We start from the raw sequence: 19,214 nt of genomic DNA on the forward strand, positions 1-19,214 counted from the left end.
TTGTTTTCTAAATAAACAGGTTTTTTCCACTTTTCCTCTGAGGAAATTCTTCCCGAACCCAGTGGTGGGGGGCAGATCTACTGCAGAGCAGGATCCAGCACTGGATGCAGGTGAATCCCTGCTCCATTCTGGGCCTCCGTGGGCTGCAGGTGGATCTCTGCTCCCTCATGAGGTACCTGAGCCAGTCCCCCTCCCCATGTGTTGCTGCATGATTAGGGCAGGAGAAATTTGGGAGGACCAAAACTCCTGTTTCCTCCAGTGAATACTGAGTTTTTGGAGTAGCTACTGCCCATTCTGGTGTTGTGTCACCAACTGAACCATCCAGCAGTTCAATCTTAGGTCAGGCTCCCATATTGACAGGATCTTTTCTTGATCCCCTCTGGCTCTCATCCATAATTTCCTATATACTTGACCTAAGCATTGTTTCTCCAGGAACAATTTTAAAATGTTGGAAATAAGATTTTAAAGTTTTAGAATAGAATAATATATATAGAAAACAAGTAGAAGTTTTAGAACAAAAGTTTGTCCTTTTTTGCCTTCTTCTTCATAAGCCTAAGTAATATTTTATAATTAAATAAAAAGTCTGCATTACAAGCCACAAATTGTTAGTTATTAAGTTAAAAGTAAAAATAATTTAAGCATCATTTCTTAATTAAGCAATTTATCAAATTATTGTTTGCTGGAGTATCAAATTTTCAGAGCATCTGGCTGCTCTGATAAATTCTCTTTGCCCTGGCTTGAGAGAACATGCTGTAATCAATCTTGCTGTCATTTTTCTGGAGAACAGTCTTAACAAGATGGAACCAATCGTGATCATTCATGGCTTCTTATAAATAGATACGATAATAGATTTCTTTTCCAGGTTAAGTATAGGTGGCCTATCCACCTGGGCCAAATAGGTGAATTTAACCCAAATATGGGCAGTGGCCAACAAAGTATGATGGAAAGAATTGTATTGTTCCCACATGTCCTACCCACTGTCCAGCAATGTTGTTCAGCCTTATTTTTTATTTTCATGAACAGAAACAATCCATCGAGCTTTGTCCACAAAAGTATGTACCATACCAATGGAGAAGAGCAGTGCTCTGGATGCTCTGGGCCCAGACTGTCTTCTCTTGCATCATCTTAGAGAGACCTAGGGCCAACAGCAGAAGAGTTTTTGCCACACCACTTTCCTCTCACTCCTATAGGAAAACCCAAAAATTCAATGTCTGATGCATTTGTAAGATCTTGAGTTAGTCTGTGAAGGCACTGGTATTTCCTGACCTTCTCATTGGCAGCAACTTTCAAGGAGGAGTTGGAGTGCTTGTATCTGACTGTCATGTTCACCATGAATGCCTTTCCTCCTTTAACAAATATCAAATCTGGCTTGTATAATTTGTTGTGATCGTCTTTTGAAACACAGTCCAGTTCTTCTTTTTAGCAGCTCACAGATGTGTCTCTTTGTGCCTTTATTCCTGGTGTTTTGAGTAATTGGACAGTTCCCTATAATATGGGCTGATGTTTCATTATCAGCACCACAATATTATCAAGTTTCCACAAGTACCCCTGGCCAGGACCTCTCTCGTGGGGCAGACATTGACTCTCAACTGTAGTGCAGTTGCCAATTTTCTATGAGGTGTGCTTCTGTACCTGGTTATCCACCAATTACTGATAGTATCATTTTCAAACTCCTCAATACCATGGCCTTGGGATAAGAGTAATTTTTGATATGATATGATATGATATGATATGATATGATATGATATGATATACATCATATGCTTTGGGATACTTGGCCAACTCCTCCAAAGTAGTTTACATGTTCCAAGAACTGTTTAGCATGGCTCCTCCTCGGGTTTGCCTTTTTAGAGCCTGCACATTTCTTGGCTGTGGTTTCAGTCTGTTCTTATTATCACCTCCAGCCTGGGCTTCGGTCCATACTTGGTGCTGATTGTAGCAGGGGACTTCATCACCTCTCCATTGGAATCCCAACCAAGCAGGCAGTTCAATTTCCACAAGCATGACTATATCAGCAATTTCACTACTATGTTTAAGTTTAGTTAATAGCAGAAATAAAAACTGTATCTTTATAGCAAAACTGCTATAACATTATACATACAGCATGCATGTTAATATTTGCAAAAAAACCAATATTATAATATGGATTTATATCATGCTGGACATTTTCCAGCCCATTCCCAGCTCAAAGCAGAGGGAAGAAGAAAAGGAAAGAGCAGCCCTGACAGAATCCCAGAAAGATGGTGATGAGAAGGGGCCCAGAAGGGTGAGACACCTCAAACCCAGTGAAGGTGCAAATGAGACCATAGGAGCACAAACTACGAATTTGATTGAACATGGATTTGATTGAACTGGAAATGTGAGGTACAGAAATAGGAAAGAGAGAAAAAGAAAGAGGGAAAAGTTGAGGCTGGGATTGGGCAGCTGCTGGGAAGAGCCACAGAGCACAGAGCCTTTCACCAGCATGGCCAGAGCCCAAACTGAACAATTTGCTCAGTGGTGACTCCCCAGAGAGTGGCATGAAAAATGTGTTCCTCTTTGTGTTGATTTAAAAAGGTGTAATACAAGAAAATAAAAGACAAATAGTAAAGTAAAAGGTTATAATGGTTGGGAGTGTGGTATTTGGTTAAGAATACACTTTTTTTGAGGTATATTTTCTGAATTTATTTGCTTCTTGTATATTTATAGACTTACTGTATATTTTCAAACTGTTTTATAAATCATATTTTATAATTTAGGATTTGTTTTAAAGGTTATTTTATGAGTTTCGTTTTTAAGACCATTTGTGGGTTTTTGTTGTGGTTTTAATTTATTTTTTTTAATAAGTTTTGATTTGTGGCTTTTAGTTTTTAGAGACGGTTGGTGCTGGCAACTGGTGTATTAGCAATAGGTGTTTCTATTGAGTGTTATTTAATTAAGTAAGTAGTTTCTTTATTACAAATACTCTTTATTAACCTATGTTACTTTTAAAGAAAACTGTATTTAAAAAATTATTTTAACACTACACATACAGTATTTCTCTGAATATTCGGGAGAAGCCAATGCCATAACATGTGTTTGTAGCAGCGGCAGAGCCGCAGCGCCCAGCGCTCCCCACTCCCACCCCACCTGCGCCACCCCCTCGCATCCAGCGACCCCCGGGAGCGGAACTGGGGCTCGGGGCGAGGGGACGGCACGGACGGATCTGCACTGGGGGGCCCGAGCCCCCTGCCCAGCCCTGTGAAGCGCGGAAAAACTCTCTATACCGCACAAAATAAGGTATAAGAGTAGGAATGTATTTATTCAGCGCTGAGGGGGATAGGTCCTCCAAAAACACGCACACCTTTGGCGACCTGCACTTCTCTTTTTATTCTCTACAAACTAGAATTGCACAATACACCTAATACATATTCATCGCCTGTCCCGCTACATATTAAAATTAGCAACAAGCCTCTTTCTGCTCCACACTGCTCCTTGGGAAAAAGTAAACCGTTTTCCTTTCAGTTGAACTTTTCATCTTGTCTCCTTGCACACATTCTTTTTACTCCTTTGCCCATCTTCTGGACTTTGATACCAGTTTTCCTGGGTTCATGGATCTGGAGAATCCCCCTTATCCTGTGGTGCCTTTGTCCTTGCATCCTGTTCGCCCACCCCAGCTCTTTATCTTATCCTGCAGCCTTGCTCTCCCCTGTTCTTGTAAGTACCGTAAATTCCAGCAAACATAGGGTTTTGTCAGCCCCCTTCTAGTCCAAGCATTTCTCGATGCTCGATTCCTAACTCTCAGTTGCTCTGTCTCCCCTGCAGGCTCAGGGGGTGCTGCCCCCTCCCCAACAGCCGCTGCTGCGGCGGCCGTGGGGCACAGGGGGTGGCAAAGGGGGGTCCGGGATGCGAGCGGGCGAGCAGCGGGAGGAAGAGGAGAGAGGGGAAGGGGAGGAGAGAGGAAAGGGAGGAGCAGGAGCTGGAGGAGCAGGAGAGGGGCAGCAGGCGCAGGGGGAGAATCGCGGTGCTGCAGGGCGAGCCCGCTGAGCCCGCAGCTCCGCTGGCCCCGGCAGCATCGCATTCCTGCATCCCGCGGGTGAGCGCGGAGGGGAAGCTCGGCCCGGGGCTATCGCGGCAGCTCCGGCACGGCTGGTTGGGTTTTGGATTCTTGGGGGATGGGGGTTGGTGTTTGTGCCTCGCAGATTCGGGAATCGAGTCCCAAATGTATTTGGGTGTCCTTGGGAGACGTATTGTTTTATTGATGTGAGGAGGGGATGTTTCTGGCTCTTGCAGGAATCCAAAGCTGAGCCGTAAATGCTCCTTGGGGGGATTTGAAGGGGCCACGTGGCGATGGCCCGGTCCCGGCGGGGCGGGACATCGGTTTTGGGGATCCCCGGGAGAGGCGGGGGATGAAAGGCGGGAGCCCCGGCGTGGGGAGAGGGGCGACAGCAGAGCTGGGGGACCCCCGGCAGCCTGGAGGGGAGGTGGAGCCGGGAGATGAGTGGGGTGCGGGCCCCCCGAGCCTGGAAGGGCTGGCAGGGAAAGGGGGAAGCCCTGAGTGCCTGGAGTGGGGGGATGCTGGAGAGGGGGACCCTGGGACCTGAGTCAGGATCAGGGCAGGATGAGCCCTGGGACCCACAAAACTCCCTCAGTGTGCCTGAGCAGGAGCCAGGAGAGGGGGAATCTCCAGGAGCCACGGGTCCCCATCAGCTCTGAGCACAGGAACCCCCATAACCACAAAGTGAAGACAGTGTGAACAGGGATCATCTGGGAGAGTGTTTTTGGGCTCCTTCGTGATTTTTGGAGGTTTTTATGGACACCAGACAGCCCGGGCATTTCCAGAGGTGCAGTCAGGCAGCAGGACCTTCAAAGCCATAACAATCACTTCATTTTTCCCCCAAACCAAGATTTTCCATTCCCAAGTCTTATTCAGGTGGAGGAAAAGGCTGTGAGGAACAGGAAGATGCCCCCGGACAGCCAGGCAGGTGAGGAGGAAGTCACTGCCCCTTTCCCCCTCTGTCCTGCTAGGGAGGACTGGGGACATCTCCTTCTCCTTCCCTCTGGCACAGAGTCAAATCCCATCCTCTCCTTGTCCTTTCCCCCCAGAGCAGGAGCTGAGGACGGAGACCATGGAGGACAAATCCCCTCAGCAGAACCTCGTGGAAGAGGCCGTTTGCAGCGGCTCCACAGTGCAGGAATCCAACAGGGAGGAAAAGCCACGGAGATCCCGCACAAGGAGGGGCTGCAAACACAGATCATGGAGATCCGAGGAGGAAAGACCCAGCCTGGGCTGGGCAGGCAGCCAGAGATGTGGCCAGAGCTCTGAGCTGAGGGTCCATGAGCAGCTTCAGGATGGCAAAAAGCCCCTTCAGTGTTTGGAATGTGGGAAGAGTTTCCACACGAGCTTCAGCTTAAACCGGCACCAGATGATCCACACTGGGGAGAAGCCCTATGAGTGTGGGAAATGTGGGAAGGGATTCAGAGACACGTCAGATCTGATCAGGCACCAGACAGTGCACACTGGGGAACGGCCCTATGAGTGTGGGGAATGTGGGAAGGGATTCAAGTGCAGCTCCAGCCTGATCATCCACCAGAGGACCCACACTGGGCAACAGCCCTACGAGTGTGAGGAATGTGGGAAGAGCTTCAACCAGAGCTCCAATTTGACCCGCCACCAGAGGATCCACACTGGGGAACGGCCTACGAGTGTGGGGAATGTGGGAAAAGCTTCAACCAGAGCTCCAGTTTGATCTACCACCAAAGGATCCATACTGGGGAACAGCCCTATGTGTGTGGGGAATGTGGGAAAGGATTCCGCAACAGCTTTGGTTTAATCTGCCACCAGAGGATGCACACTGGGCAGAAGCCCTATGAGTGTGGAGAATGTGGGAAGGGCTTCACTGTGAGGTCCTGTTTGATCCGCCACCAGAGGATCCACACCCCGGAACGGCCCTATGAGTGTAGGGAATGTGGGAAAGGCTTCCGTGACACCTCCGAACTAATCCAACACCTGAGAGTGCACACCGGGGAACGGCCCTACGAATGTGGGGAATGTGGGAAGAGCTTCAGCGTGAGGTCCAGTTTGATCCGCCACCAGAGGATCCACACTGGGGAACGGCCCTACAAGTGTGGGGAATGTGGGAAGGGCTGCCGTGATACCTCCGAACTTGTGCAACACCTGACAGTGCACACTGGGGAACGGCCCTACAACTGTGGGGAATGTGGGAAGAGCTTCAGGCACAGATCCCACCTGATTGTCCACCAGAGGATCCACACGGGGGAGAAGCCCTATGAGTGTCTTGAGTGTTGGAAGAGCTTTCAGAGGAGATGCAGTCTGCTAAAGCATCAGCAGATTCACATAGAGGAGAGGAGAGGCCCTTCTGCTGCCCTGACTGTGGAAGGGCTTTAAGAAAAACTCCACCCTTGTCACCCACCAGTGGATCCACACCGGGGAGAGGCCCTAACAGTGTCCCCAGTGTGGGAAGAGTTTCTCCCAGAACTCTGCTGTGACCCAGCACCAATGGGGACACTGGTAAGGGAAGGTCTGTAAGTGCCCCGCGTGTGGGAAGAGGTTCCTGCACTGCTCCAGCTCCATCCCCTCTGTTGGACCCCGTTGGATGCTCCCCAGTGACCCTCGTTGGGCAGAGCCTTGGTGATCCATGGTCCTGGTGATCCATGTTGGGAACTCACCTGGCTGGTGGTCTCCACATCTTCCTGGCTCTCTGTGGGCACCTGGACTCAGCAGGCCAAAAACCCATTGGGATGCAGACTGACATCAGGAATTCATTTGGGAGAGTGGATTTTACTTTCTACCCTGTGAGAGTCCGTGTGAGCCTCTCGTCTGTTTCTGCCCAACGACCCTTGCCTGAGGCCTGCGCTGGCCAGGGATGGGAGGAACGCCAAGTGACTGTTCCGCAGGTGATGCCTACCAGGACTGGTTTCTCATGATAACTAGTCACGGGGCACTGACTCAACAAAGCTCCCACAGATGGAAGAGCAATGGACTGGTCTGGTATGGGCTACCCTGCATGTGTTCATAACAAGAAAGATGGTAATAAAGTGCATTTCTGTAAAAGTAAACTGGTTTTGTCCCCTGCTGTGTCTTTTGCACTCTGAGATCCCTAAAAGAACCCGTCACGACTCCCACTCGCGTTGGGCAGATCACATCAGCAGCTTTGCAAAGACTATTACAGGAGGAAAGAAATCAGGTAAAAACTCTGCAAAACCATCTAGAGCAGGAAAGAAATCACGGCTATTTGCTACAACTATCACATGCCTCACAACATGCAGATACACCTAATGAAACAGAAGAAAAGGAAACATATCACATAAAGCAGATATACCCACAGAGAGAATTAGTACACATATAAAATAGTGGAGAAAATTGCTGCTCTAAAATGAGACCTCTTGTTAAAACGGAATATAGATACCTGAACAACGAGGATTTTGACCCCCATATAACCTCCAAAGAAATACCATACACTGCTAATGAATTGGCCAAATTAAAGAAAGAATACTCACGTCTCCCCCAAGAATCTGAGACCGAGTATGTATTTAAAGGTTCACTCACTGGAGGAGATCAAATTAAATTAAGTGAACAAGAGGCCAGTGGGTAGTGGGGGCCCGGAGTTTTCTTAACAACTGGAAACTCTCGTGTTCCATGGTCTCTGACACAGCGTGCAGCCTACTGGGCTGGGGGACTTAGCCCCCTAAAAAGAGGTGATCCTCTAGCCATAACTGGCACCCCAGACCAACTCTTAGAATACATTCATAAAGCTGCCTGTTTGCAAATGATACATGAACGAATACGAAACCCTAGCTATGAGTCACCAATGCAATTACCTGTAAAGCCTGAAATCATGACACCTTTAATTCGGGGTCTCCCTGAATCTCTGAAACCTACAGCAATCCTTCTTCAAAAAATAATAGCATCTATAACACCTGTAGACAGGCTTGATAGATTTCTTGCTCTAGTATGTATGCCCAGGAAGGAAATGATAACCAGGGTTAGAGGGGCCCTGCCTCTAGCCAGGGAGAGGCACAGGACAGCCAGGTCTTTTGGATGGAGCAGATCCAATGGCCTGGCACATCAGACCCTTTAGTTGATCCTGGTGCACAGTGCACCCTAATGCCACTGGGACATGTGGGGGCAGAACCTGTTTCCATTGCTGGGGTGATGGGGGAGTCACAGGAATTGACTCTGCTGTAGGCTGAAATGAGCCTGACTGGGAAGGGGTGGCAGAAACATCCCAGTGTGACTGGCCCAGAGTCTCCATGAATTCTGGGCATACTCTTCCTCTGGAAGGGCTATTACAAAGACCTAAAGGGACTCAGGTGGGCTTTTGGAAAAACTGCTGTAGAGGCAGAGGGCATTGAGAAATTAAACACCTTGCCTGGACTATCAGAAAACCCATCTACAGGAGGTTCCTGAAGGTGAAAGTGCAACAAGTACCAACTGCCACCTCAACAGCACACATCCAGCAGTGTCAGATGAATCAAGATATCATTATCCCCACCCATAAAATTTTGGCTAGAAAGTCAAAGGGTGCTCAGTAAAACCCACTCACCCTTCAACAGCCCCAGTTTCCCTGTGGGCAAATCTGTCAGACAATAGAAATTGACTGTAGGCTATTGTGCCTTGAATGAAGTGACTCCACTGTGGGAGCTAAGACAGAGTACTGTGGATTTAATCAGCATAAGCAGCTTGATAACCAAGATGCCTTGGCAAGAGCAAACAGAGCTTTGAAGACTCCATGAAGATTGGATCAAGACTGGAGACAGGAAAGAAGAACGAATCAAGTAGAAATATTGGAAAATGTGTAAGCTTGTCTGTATGACGTTTAACCCAACCAATGTAGTAAAAAATGACCAGTTTTCCTAAAAATGGTATATAAGCACGTGTAGCAGTGAGTAAATTTGGATTCTGATCAGCAGTCAGTAGACCCCCTCTCTCTCCCAGTTGTTGATTCTCCAGTGCTGAGCGCTGCTGTGCCGGACACGCTGGATCTCCAGGAGGAGCTGGAGCCCAAGGCAGCAAAGTGGCACCATTGACATTGCCAATGCATTTTTCTCCATTCCTTTGGCAGCAGAGTGCAGGCCTCAGTTTGCTTTCACCTGGGGGGACGTGCAGCACACCTGGAACCGACTACCCCAGGGGTGGAAACACAGCCCCACCATCTGCCATGGGCTGATCCAGGCTGCACTGGAAAAGGGTAAAGCTCCAAAACATCTGCAATAAATCAATAACACCATTGTGTGGAGGAACAGGGCAATAAAAGTATTTGAGAAAGGAGAGAGGATCATCCAGATTCTGCTGGAAGGAGGTTTCACCATGGAGAAGAGCAAAGTCAAGGGAGCTGCCTGAGAGATCCAGTTCCTGGGAGTAAAGTGGCAAGATGGACAGAGCCAGATCCCCACTGAAATGATCCATGAGATCATCACAGTGTCTCCACCAACCAGCAAGAAGGGAACACAAGCTTTCCTAGGGGCCATAGGTTTTTAGAGAATGCATTCCTGAGTGCAGCCAGATTGTGAGCCCTCCCTACCTGCTCACCCTAAGAAGAACAATTCCAGCTGTGGCCCTGAACAGCAACAAACCTTCACCCAGACCAAGCCGAAAATCGCTCATGCAGTGCCCTTGGCCCAGTCAGGATGGGACCAGAGGTGAGGAATGTGCTTTACTCTGCAGCCAAGAACAATGACTTGTCCTGGAGCCTTTAGCAGAAGGTGCCAGGGGAGACTCGAGCCTGAGCACTAGAATTCTACAGTCAAAATTACAGAAAGTCTGAAGCAAACTACACTCAGAAAAAAAAACCAAAAAAACAAAAAAACAAAAAACAAACCAATAACCAAACAAAATATTATCTGCCTATAATAAGAAAGCTCAAGCCACCTCAAAAGAAATTATCACAAAAGCACAACTCCTCCTGGCACCCTGACTACCAGTGCTGTGGTGTATGTTTATAGAAAAGGCTCCTCTACCCACCCTGCCACCCACAGCACATGGAGCCCATGGATTGCTCTCATCACACAGCACGGCCAGATTAGAAACACAAATCACCCTGAAATTTTAAAAACAGTTCAAACGGGCCACAAGATAAAAACTTTAGTCTCACTAACAAAAAGGAGCAGAAACAAGTACCCCAGGCTAAAAAGCTCCACCATGCAACCAACTAGCAGCACAAGAAACACGCTGTGCTCTTGTCACTGACATTTTCTGTCTCATGGTTGAGATGAACCAGAAGTGGAAAGTGGCCGCAGGGAGCCCCACACGACGAGTCACACAAGCTACTGAAGGAGAAGGTGAATCAAGTGCACTTGCTGAACTCAAAGCCATTCAGCTGGCCCTGGACACTGCTGAAAGAGAGAACTGGCCAAAGCTCTACCCTTATACTGAATCATAAATAGTAACCAATGCTCTGTGGAGTGAGCTAGAAAGGTAAAAAAAGGCCAGCTAGCAACATAAAGGAAAACCAATTGAAGCTGCTGATGAGTGCAAAAACATTGCCACTCAGACAAACTCTCTGTAAAAGTCCATCATGTAGACGGCCACGTCCCCAAAAGTCAGGCTAATAAAGAACACTAAAGCAGCATGTAGATCAAGCTGCAAAAATAGAGATGTCACCAATAAATTTAAATTAGCAACATAAGGCAGAGTTGTTCCTAGCTCAATAGGCCCACACTGCCTCAAACCATCAAGGCAAAAATGCCACCTATAAGTAGGCACAAAATTGAAAAGCAGATTTAACTATAAATTGCATTTCTCAAGTTATCCATAACTGTAAGACATGTGCTAAAATCAAGCAAGCCAAGCCCATAAAGCCTGTCTAATATGGGGGGCAGTATTCCAAATACAAGTATAAAGAAGCCGAGCAAATGAACTACATCACACTGCCTCAAACCCCCCAAGGCATGTGCTACGTGATCACAATTGTAGAAGCCACCACTAGATCATTAGAAACCTACCCTGTACCTCACACTTCTACTCAAAACACCGTCTGAAGCCCAAAAAAGCAAGTCCTATAAAGACAGAGCACCCCTGAGAGAATTGTCAGACAACAGGACCCATTTCAAGAACAGCCTTAGAAACACCTCAGCCAAAAACCAGGATATTGAATAAATAGATCATATCCCTTATCACACACCAGCTGCCAGGAAAGTTGAACTGTACAACAGACTACTTCAAATTACCCTAAAGGCACTTGTCAGGGAAACATCCAAAAACTGAGAAATGAACTTAATAAAAGCCACCTAAATAGCCAACACCTGAGAGTCCATCACTCAAGCAAGTCCTGCCCATTCTGAAGCCTTGCACACAGTGGATGGGGATAAAGTTCCTGTAGTACAAATAAAAGGTGTTTTAAGACTGTTTAGATTAGGCCCACCTCAAGCAAAGGCAAACCAATCTGTACAATTGTTTTTTGCTCCAAATCCCAGTTACACTTAGTAGGTAATGCAGAAAGATAAAGAAACCCATTGAGTACCACAGAAAAACCTAATCTTAAGTGAGAACTGTGTGTAAAGTTTCACTGAGCATAAAAATATACAGCAGAGTTGAAAGAAGGTATTAATTAAGGTAGGATGCAGATGGTAATAGAATAAGGAGTAGATCATGTCTTAAGTTGCAATGCAAGATGAAAGCAGAAGTATACATTCTATCACCATCTGCTGAAACCAGGTGGAGCAGGGCTCCTTATCTCTGCCATGACCCATCCCTCAGAACTTTTCCCCACAAGGAGTTATACTTTATGGGAGATGCCCCACCCAAGGAGAAAAGCCAAAGATTTCCTACCTAAATAAAATCTGAAATTTGAAACATCAGAGCATTTTTTCCCACTAAATTCCCAGAAGAATACCAGGCCTATCTTCATCACCACTAGATGTTAAAAAAGTAACTACACCCTTCTCCAAAATCATTGCTTCAACAAAACCACATCTGTCACTCCAAGAAAACTACAGGTACCATTATTCAGACTGTAACCAACACCCTGAGCAACAGGGTTACAGGCTGCATTCTGACCTTGCCAGTGTTTTGGTCTTTATATTACTAGACTTTTATTTTCATTTTCCCAGTGAAAAACTGCTATTCTAAATCCCATATCTTTGCCTGAGAGCTCCTTAATTTCCAAGTCATTAATTTAGAGGGAGGGAGTTTACATTTTCCGTTTCAAGAGAAGCTCCAGAGCTCCTCAGCAGACACCTGTCTGTCAAACCAAGACAGTTCCCTGCTGCAGCTCCATCCCCATGGCAGGATCCGCGCTGGATGATCCCCAGGGACCCCCGGTGGGCAGAGCCCCCCTGAGCCCTGGTGCTGCTGATCCGTGTTGGGAAGACACCTGGCTGGGGGCTGCACACCCTCCCCGTGGCCTGGATTTTCTCTGCATTTCTCTTTGTCCTTCCCAAACACCCAAAACCAGAGTAAAAATAGAGATGTTAAATAACGACCTGCTTGAGGACACGGGAGGATCTTCCAGGGGATGCGGGGGACGCTCGGTTCCAGGGATTTGAGGGGTCCTGGGAGGGACCTGGGGGTTGTTCAGGGCGTTGGGCACCCCAGTTCCAGCGGCTCTGGCTGCGCTGGGAGACGGCTGGGAGAGGAGGAGGAGCAGGAGGAAGAGGAGGAACGGGAAGAGACGGAAGAGAAGCAGCGGGAGGAAGAGGAGGGACACAGGAGGAGCGGCAGGAAAAGGAGGAGCGATTTTGAAACCACGCGCTTCTCTCTCCCGTTCGATCACGTCGCAGCTTCCCCGGGTCCGGCAGCATCGCCCCCGAAATCCCGCGGGTGAGCGGGGAGAGGGAGCTCGCCCCAAATCCATCATGGGGGGATTCCGGGAAGGTTTTATTTTTCGTTTCAGGGGATGTTTGGATTTTGCAGGAGCCCAAAGCCGAGCGGGAAATGGCCCTGGCGAGATCCTGGCGTCTCCCCCGTGGCGATGGCCCGGTATCGGCGGGGAGGGGGCGATATCAGTTCTGGGGATCCCCGGCAGAGCCGGGGGGGAAGGCGGGAGCCCCGGAGCGGGGAGAGCTCAGAGGGGCGATCCCGGAGCCGGGGGACCCCCGGCAGCCTGGAGGGGTGCGGGAGGTTGGTGCTGAGCGGGCTCCGGGCCTCCGAGGCTGAAAGGGGCGCTGACTGCTCCAGCTGCCCTTGGGCAGCGCCACCATCAAACCCAACGTGCTCAGCCCTTGTTTTCCCCCCAAACCAGGATTTCCCAAACCTTGGCTGCAGTGAGGAGGAGGAGGAGGCTGTGAGGACGAGGTCGATGGCCCGGAATCCCCAGGCAGGTGAGGAGGAAGTCAGTGCCCCTTTCCCCCTGTGTCCTGCTCCATCTCCCAGCCCAGCATGGCCCCGGCTGCAGCGCAGCCCTGGGGGGATCTCCTTGCCCTTGCCTCTGGCACAGAGGCAAATCCCATCCTGTCCTTGTCCTTCCTCCCCTAGACAAGGAGCTGAGCACGGACAGCAGGGAGGACAAATCCCCGCGGCACAGCCTCGGGCAAGAGGCCGTTTGCAGCGGCTCCACGGGGCAGGAATGCAACGGGGAGGAAAAGCCCCGCAGATCCCGCAGCAGGAGGGGCTGCAAACGCACAGCCCGGGGATCCCAGCAGGAAAGAGCCAGCCCGGGCCGGGGAGGCGGCCGGAGCTCGGAGCTGGGGCTGCGTGAGCAGCTTCACCATGGGGAGAAGCCCCACAAGTGCTCGGAATGTGGGAAGGACTTCAGTAGGAGATGGGACATGATCAGACACCGGAGAATCCACATGGGGGAACGGCCCTACGAGTGTGAGGAGTGTGGGAAGAGATTCATCCAGAACTCAGACCTGACTGTGCACCAGAGGAGCCACACCGGGGAGAAGCCCTACGAGTGTGATAAATGCAGGAAGAGGTTTGAAAGCAGCTCCAGCCTTCTGAAGCACTATCGCACTCACTGGGATGAGAGGCCCTTCTGCTGCCCCGACTGCGGGAAGGGCTTCAGGAAAAACTCCAACCTCGTCAGCCACCGGCGCATCCACACCGGGGAGAGACCCTATGAGTGTCCCGAGTGTGGGAAGAGCTTCTCCAGGATATTGACCATTGCCGGACACCAACCGTGTCTCCACTGAGAGAAGCCCTTCGAGGGTCCTGAATGTAGGAAAAGCTTCATGCTGGCTCCCTGTGGCCTGGATTTTCTTTGCCTTTCTCGTTGTCCTTCCCAGACACCCAGTACCGGGGTAAAAATGAAGACATTGAACTGAGACATGCCTGCAGACACAGGGGGATCTTCCAGAGGGTGTGGGGGACCCTGCGTTCCAACGAGTTCAGGTTTCCTTGGGGGTTGCTCAGGGCTTTGGGCTCCCCAGGTCCAGTGGCTCTGGCTGCACTGGGAGATGCTGACGGAGCTTCTGGGGCAGCTGATCAAGGACCCCCTGCCCTGACCCTCTCCCCGTTTCCCCCTGACCCAGCTCCTGCTGTCCCCTGTCCAGGATCCTCCTCTCCCCACTGCCACTGCCCTTGCCCCCAGCCCATTCCTGTCTCACACCACTCCTGCCCCTGTCCCAGTTCAAATCCCATTTCCGGTATCATTCCCTGTCCTGTATTCTCTGCCTGGTTACTGTTCACATATTCCCAGTCCCATATTCCCTGTCCTGTTCCCCTTCTAGTATTCCTGATCCCAGTCCCATTCCCATAGTTTCATTTCTATATTTACAGTCCCCTTCCCATATTCCCATTCCCAATCCTGTTACCCTATCCCTGTGTCTGTTCCCTGTCCCATATTCTAAATCCCCATCTCATGTTTTCTCCCCAGTTTCTATTTCCATATTTCCTGTTCTGTTCCCATATTCCCATTCCCTGTTCCTGTTTTCATTCACATTCCAATGTCCTTTTCCCTGTCCCCACTCTCAGTCCCTGTCCCCATTCCTGGTTGTTGGAGAGTGGAACAGAGAAGCCTCTCTGACTCCCTCTGAGGGAGAACAGTATGCAAGAATTAAATTACATTTTTTTTGAGAAATTAAAATACACAAAACCACACAGACATTAAATAGAGGTCTAAGTTTTAGTATAAGGAATTAGAAGTATTAAGTAGCATAAATATGAAGTAGAAGTTTAAATCTTAGTGTGAAGTACGTAGAAATATGTTTTAAATACTAGGAAAAGTAAAAGCCGTGGAATCTCCTATAAAACAGTGGCTGCATTGAGACATTAAAAACTTAGTTCTAGACAAAATAAAATTATAGTAGGAATATTTTATATATTCTTCACATAGAACTGATAGGCCATATGCACAAGTTATATGTAGACCTTAGTGTTAGGGAATTCTAATAGGCTTAGGAGAAATTTGTCAGGCTCACAGTTTTGGCTCATTGGGTAATTTGTGAAAAAAAATCCCCATATTGAAGTCAGATCTCTCTCTCACTCCTCTCTCTTGCTCTGTCCTCCTCCACCACCATCATCATCACCACTACCAGCACGGGAGAGAAGAAGAAGAGGAAGATGAAGAAGAGAAGAACAGAAGAAGAAAGGCCAGGGAGCATCTGCCTCTGGAGACTCTGCACCAGCCGCAGCTTCGGCCTCTTGCAGCAGAGAGCTGCTCCTGCTTCCATCGGGACTTTATGGCAGAGAGATTGAACAGGGACTGGAGAGCCTTGGGCTCTTTGCCTTTGGAGCCTGACGTGCCTTCACAAGAAACAACTTTACAGCAGCCAGCAGCTGCTCTGCTCTGGGAAGATCTAAAGCCACAACCAATCCCCACAGCCAGTGCCAGTCCCAGTTGTGGACACTGCTGGAGGCCTAGGCACATTTTAGCTAGGCCTTTTTTCTCAAGTTCTAAGTATTTTTCTCAGGCCATGAAATTTTCTCAGCCTCTATCCAGGATTTTTCCCAAGCTGGAGACTTTTTCTCTATTGTAAACATAAGACAAGGAATCATAACAGAGATAAACACCTGCAAGGTCCATGAGAAAGTCAGGGAGGAGAGGTGTCTCCTTCTCTGACCAATGATCTGTTTGTATTTTGTTTTCCACGAATTGTCTTATTTAAGGCAATGGTTTCTTTCAATAAATTGCTCTTTCTTGCTCTTTTCTGCACCAAGCCAGAGAGTGTCTTGTTGGTGTTTTTTCACTGATCCATAACCCTTCCACGGCAACAGAGCCAGACACAGCATCAGCAAATCACCACTGCTGTGTTTTGGCAGGACTTTGGTTCTGCACATGCAAAGCAACAGCAGCTTGTTGGCATTTTTGCCACTGAAGCTCAGCACTGACTGAAGTGGCATTTTGAATGCACTCCCTAACTGCAAAACACCTTCAGACACACTTTAATGACAGACAGGCAGCAGGAAAATCTGTGTTTTGCCTGCTGTGAGACAGGTCAGAGGGGCAGAGCATATCAAATAAAGGGACTGCTGCTTTAGCTGCCAGGCTGTGCAGAACACAGCAGCACTGCAAGTTAATTCACTGCTCTCACATTCCAGTCATTGTACTGCAGTCATTACACACCAGTGGTCTTTGAAATACTAATTATTTATTAAAACTCATCTTCAGAAGATCTTCAACAGCATGTGACTGACCAGACACTGCTGTGAATACCATGAACTGTGTGGACCACTCTGAAAACTTAAGCTTGATGAAAGTAAGATCGGCAACTTCTGTTTCCCAAAAGATCAAAAGGCACTGTAAATGCAGGAAACAAAAGAATTATCTTTCAAAACAAGATAATTATCAAATTCAAAAGAATTATCTTTCATCTTTCTGCTGATGGCAGTTTCCCTAAAACTCTCCTTACTGCACTCAGAGGAAGCAACAAGTTTCCCCCTGCCCAGCACCCGGTCTTGTATTTCACACTGCAGTACAAATGCAGGTATCCTAACAGGACTGTGCAGTCCATGTGCAGTTTTTAAGGACATGCCCAAATGGATGATTGGCTGTATTTACACTGACCAGGACACAGCCATGTTCACTAAGTGTGTCTGACAAGGAAGAATTTTCTCTAGCATACATTTGGGAGGTTTTTATTACTTATATCCATTTTGTTCTTAGTGACAACAGAGCAATTGCTCAAATTTAAGTTTCTGTTTTCTTCATCTCCTTAATGCATGCAGCAGAAGAACCTGCATCCTTTAATGCAATGGGAAGCTTTTGACAGCCATGACAGAACTTAAAATTGGAGTGTGAGTAAACCAGACTGCATGTCAGTGTGACTCTCCTCAGTTTTGGCCATGCTAAATTGTATTAGAATCATATATTCTGACATCTGCACAGTCTAACTAAAACAGTGCAGAGCCCTTGGTGTTATGGGATTGCTGATGTAAAAGACCTTTGCTTCCACACCACTTTTCACAGCTGACTCACAGCTTTCTTTCAACTTCCTATCAATTCCTGCAATCGAATCTTAAGAGCAGATAGAACTCTGTTTCCTGCCATTTCTGTGTAGGATTCAGTAAATCATTTACAAAGATATAATACCTGCAAAATCCCTACATAGAGCAGTGTAAAAAAATATTTTGGCATTTTCCTGTCTTCATAAACAAATGTAAATGTCAATACTAACCACTTCAAGCCATTTTTTTGTTGCTGAGTTTTTAGAACTGAGCCACTAGCATTTTGACACAGTGTTCTCATTTTGTTCACTTTCAGAACCAGTGCTTATTTTTAGTCATCAGGGATTGTATTATCCAAAAGAAATGAAATGGCATGAATTGGCAATAAATGAAAAGAAATTAATTTAACAAAACACTCCATCAAGGTGCTGCATGTAAGACTCTGATTGTAAGAGCCTGAAATGAGGGATGCAGAACTCCAGATGGGCTCTTTAAAATGCTGCTTATTCTATCCAAATGATGCAGTAATTTATTTATCATTTAAAATGCTGTTTATTGTATCCATGTGATGCAGCAATTCACGGGCCGTGGGTGGCAAGAGCCCAGCCCACAGCCTGACAGCCACATCTGTGGGTTCCTCTGAAAGCTTCCTCTAGTTCTGGTTACAATGCATTAAATAATTTTCATTACAGAGCATCCTAAGACATGACAACCAATCACTCCCTTCACTATCACCTGTAGCCTATCATACCTACTGACATTACAATATTCTTGTTACTATTTCCCAATCACAAAAGGTTAGTGTGTTTCAGTTTAAGCTAGAAGTTGTTTTTCAGTTTTCTTGCAGTGGAAAATCCTGAGATCTTTTCTCTACTTGCAACATGGTATTTTTGTTTGCCTGTGAAAATTCTTTTCCTTGGTAAAAACATCTTTTGTTTGAGGTGGATTTATCCTTTGCTCAGAGTCATAAAAGCCCCTTCCAACTCACTGCCCTTTGCCTTCTTAGTTACCCAGTAAGACTGGCTCAGCAATTCTTTTCTTCTACATCAAAACTTGCTCTCATCTCTCTTCCTTCTTCAGATTCTACATTCAAAAATCTTTCTGTTATACACACACATCTGTAAGACCTTCCTGTCAACTTCTCATCCTTCCTAACACATGGGTCCTGCCCTATAGGGGATGGGGGCTGTGCCCTATAGGGGATGGGGTCCTGCACTATAGGGCACAGCCCCTGCAGGAACAAACTGGACTTCTGGACAGCAGATCAATATGATTTTGCAGAAGCTGATTTATTGTTTATATCACCTTAATTATTCATTTCTAGAACCATCACCCATGTGGGGACACACTCTACAGTTGGTAATTTTAGGGTGTTGATCCACCCATTCAAACCCCCCAGAGTCAGTAATTGGTGGTCGCATGCAGTTTCACCACCTCCTGTTATCCTGAACCTTCTAATCTTGGTGTTCTGTATTTTCAACTTCTTCTCTCCCAATTTAGCATAGTTTATATTCCAGCAGCCTTAGGGGGTTTCAAACAAGTTACCAAAAAATTCCTAAAAGTTTCTCATGCTGTGCACCTATTATAAACACTGGTCTAAACTAAGAAATGCACAAAAACAGCTGGCATGTGAAAGAAGCATCTGAACAAGCACCAAAATATGCAGAAAGAACTGAGCAGCAAAATACAGCGACTAAATATGGGTTTTGGCAGGTGCACACCACACAAAGTCCAGATTTGTATAGACATGTCCACCAGTGTCTCAAACTTGTTCAGCATTACTACAATTCCGCTTCTTTTTTTGCACCAGCCAAATCGTCTTTGTTATCTTATCCTTATCATGTCTTATCTTATCCTAGCCTTACTTTATTGTATTCTTATCTTATCCTTATACTATCTTATCATTTATGATATTCTTTATCTTATCATATTATATATATCATATCATATCATATCATATCATATCATA

General features: G+C 47.2%; 2 protein-coding genes across 2 annotated transcripts in view; one reads left to right on the forward strand and one right to left on the reverse strand.

Moving 5' to 3' along the window:
• Positions 1-5,708, forward strand: part of LOC306815544 (uncharacterized protein) — a gene marked incomplete at its 3' end in the record, with an annotated part of 81,005 nt that extends 75,297 nt beyond the window's left edge. The window contains exon 3 of the mRNA XM_079332121.1: positions 5,065-5,708. Coding sequence (XP_079188247.1) covers positions 5,065-5,708 — 644 coding nt within the window. The remainder of the gene's footprint in view (positions 1-5,064) is intronic.
• LOC306815547 (class I histocompatibility antigen, F10 alpha chain-like) overlaps positions 1-19,214 on the reverse strand; it is a 260,303-nt gene that overhangs the window by 218,002 nt on the left and 23,087 nt on the right. The window lies entirely within an intron of this gene.

The sequence above is a fragment of the Erithacus rubecula genome (assembly GCF_903797595.1).
Source record: "Erithacus rubecula genome assembly, contig: scaffold_151_arrow_ctg1, whole genome shotgun sequence".
NCBI lineage: Eukaryota > Metazoa > Chordata > Aves > Passeriformes > Muscicapidae > Erithacus > Erithacus rubecula.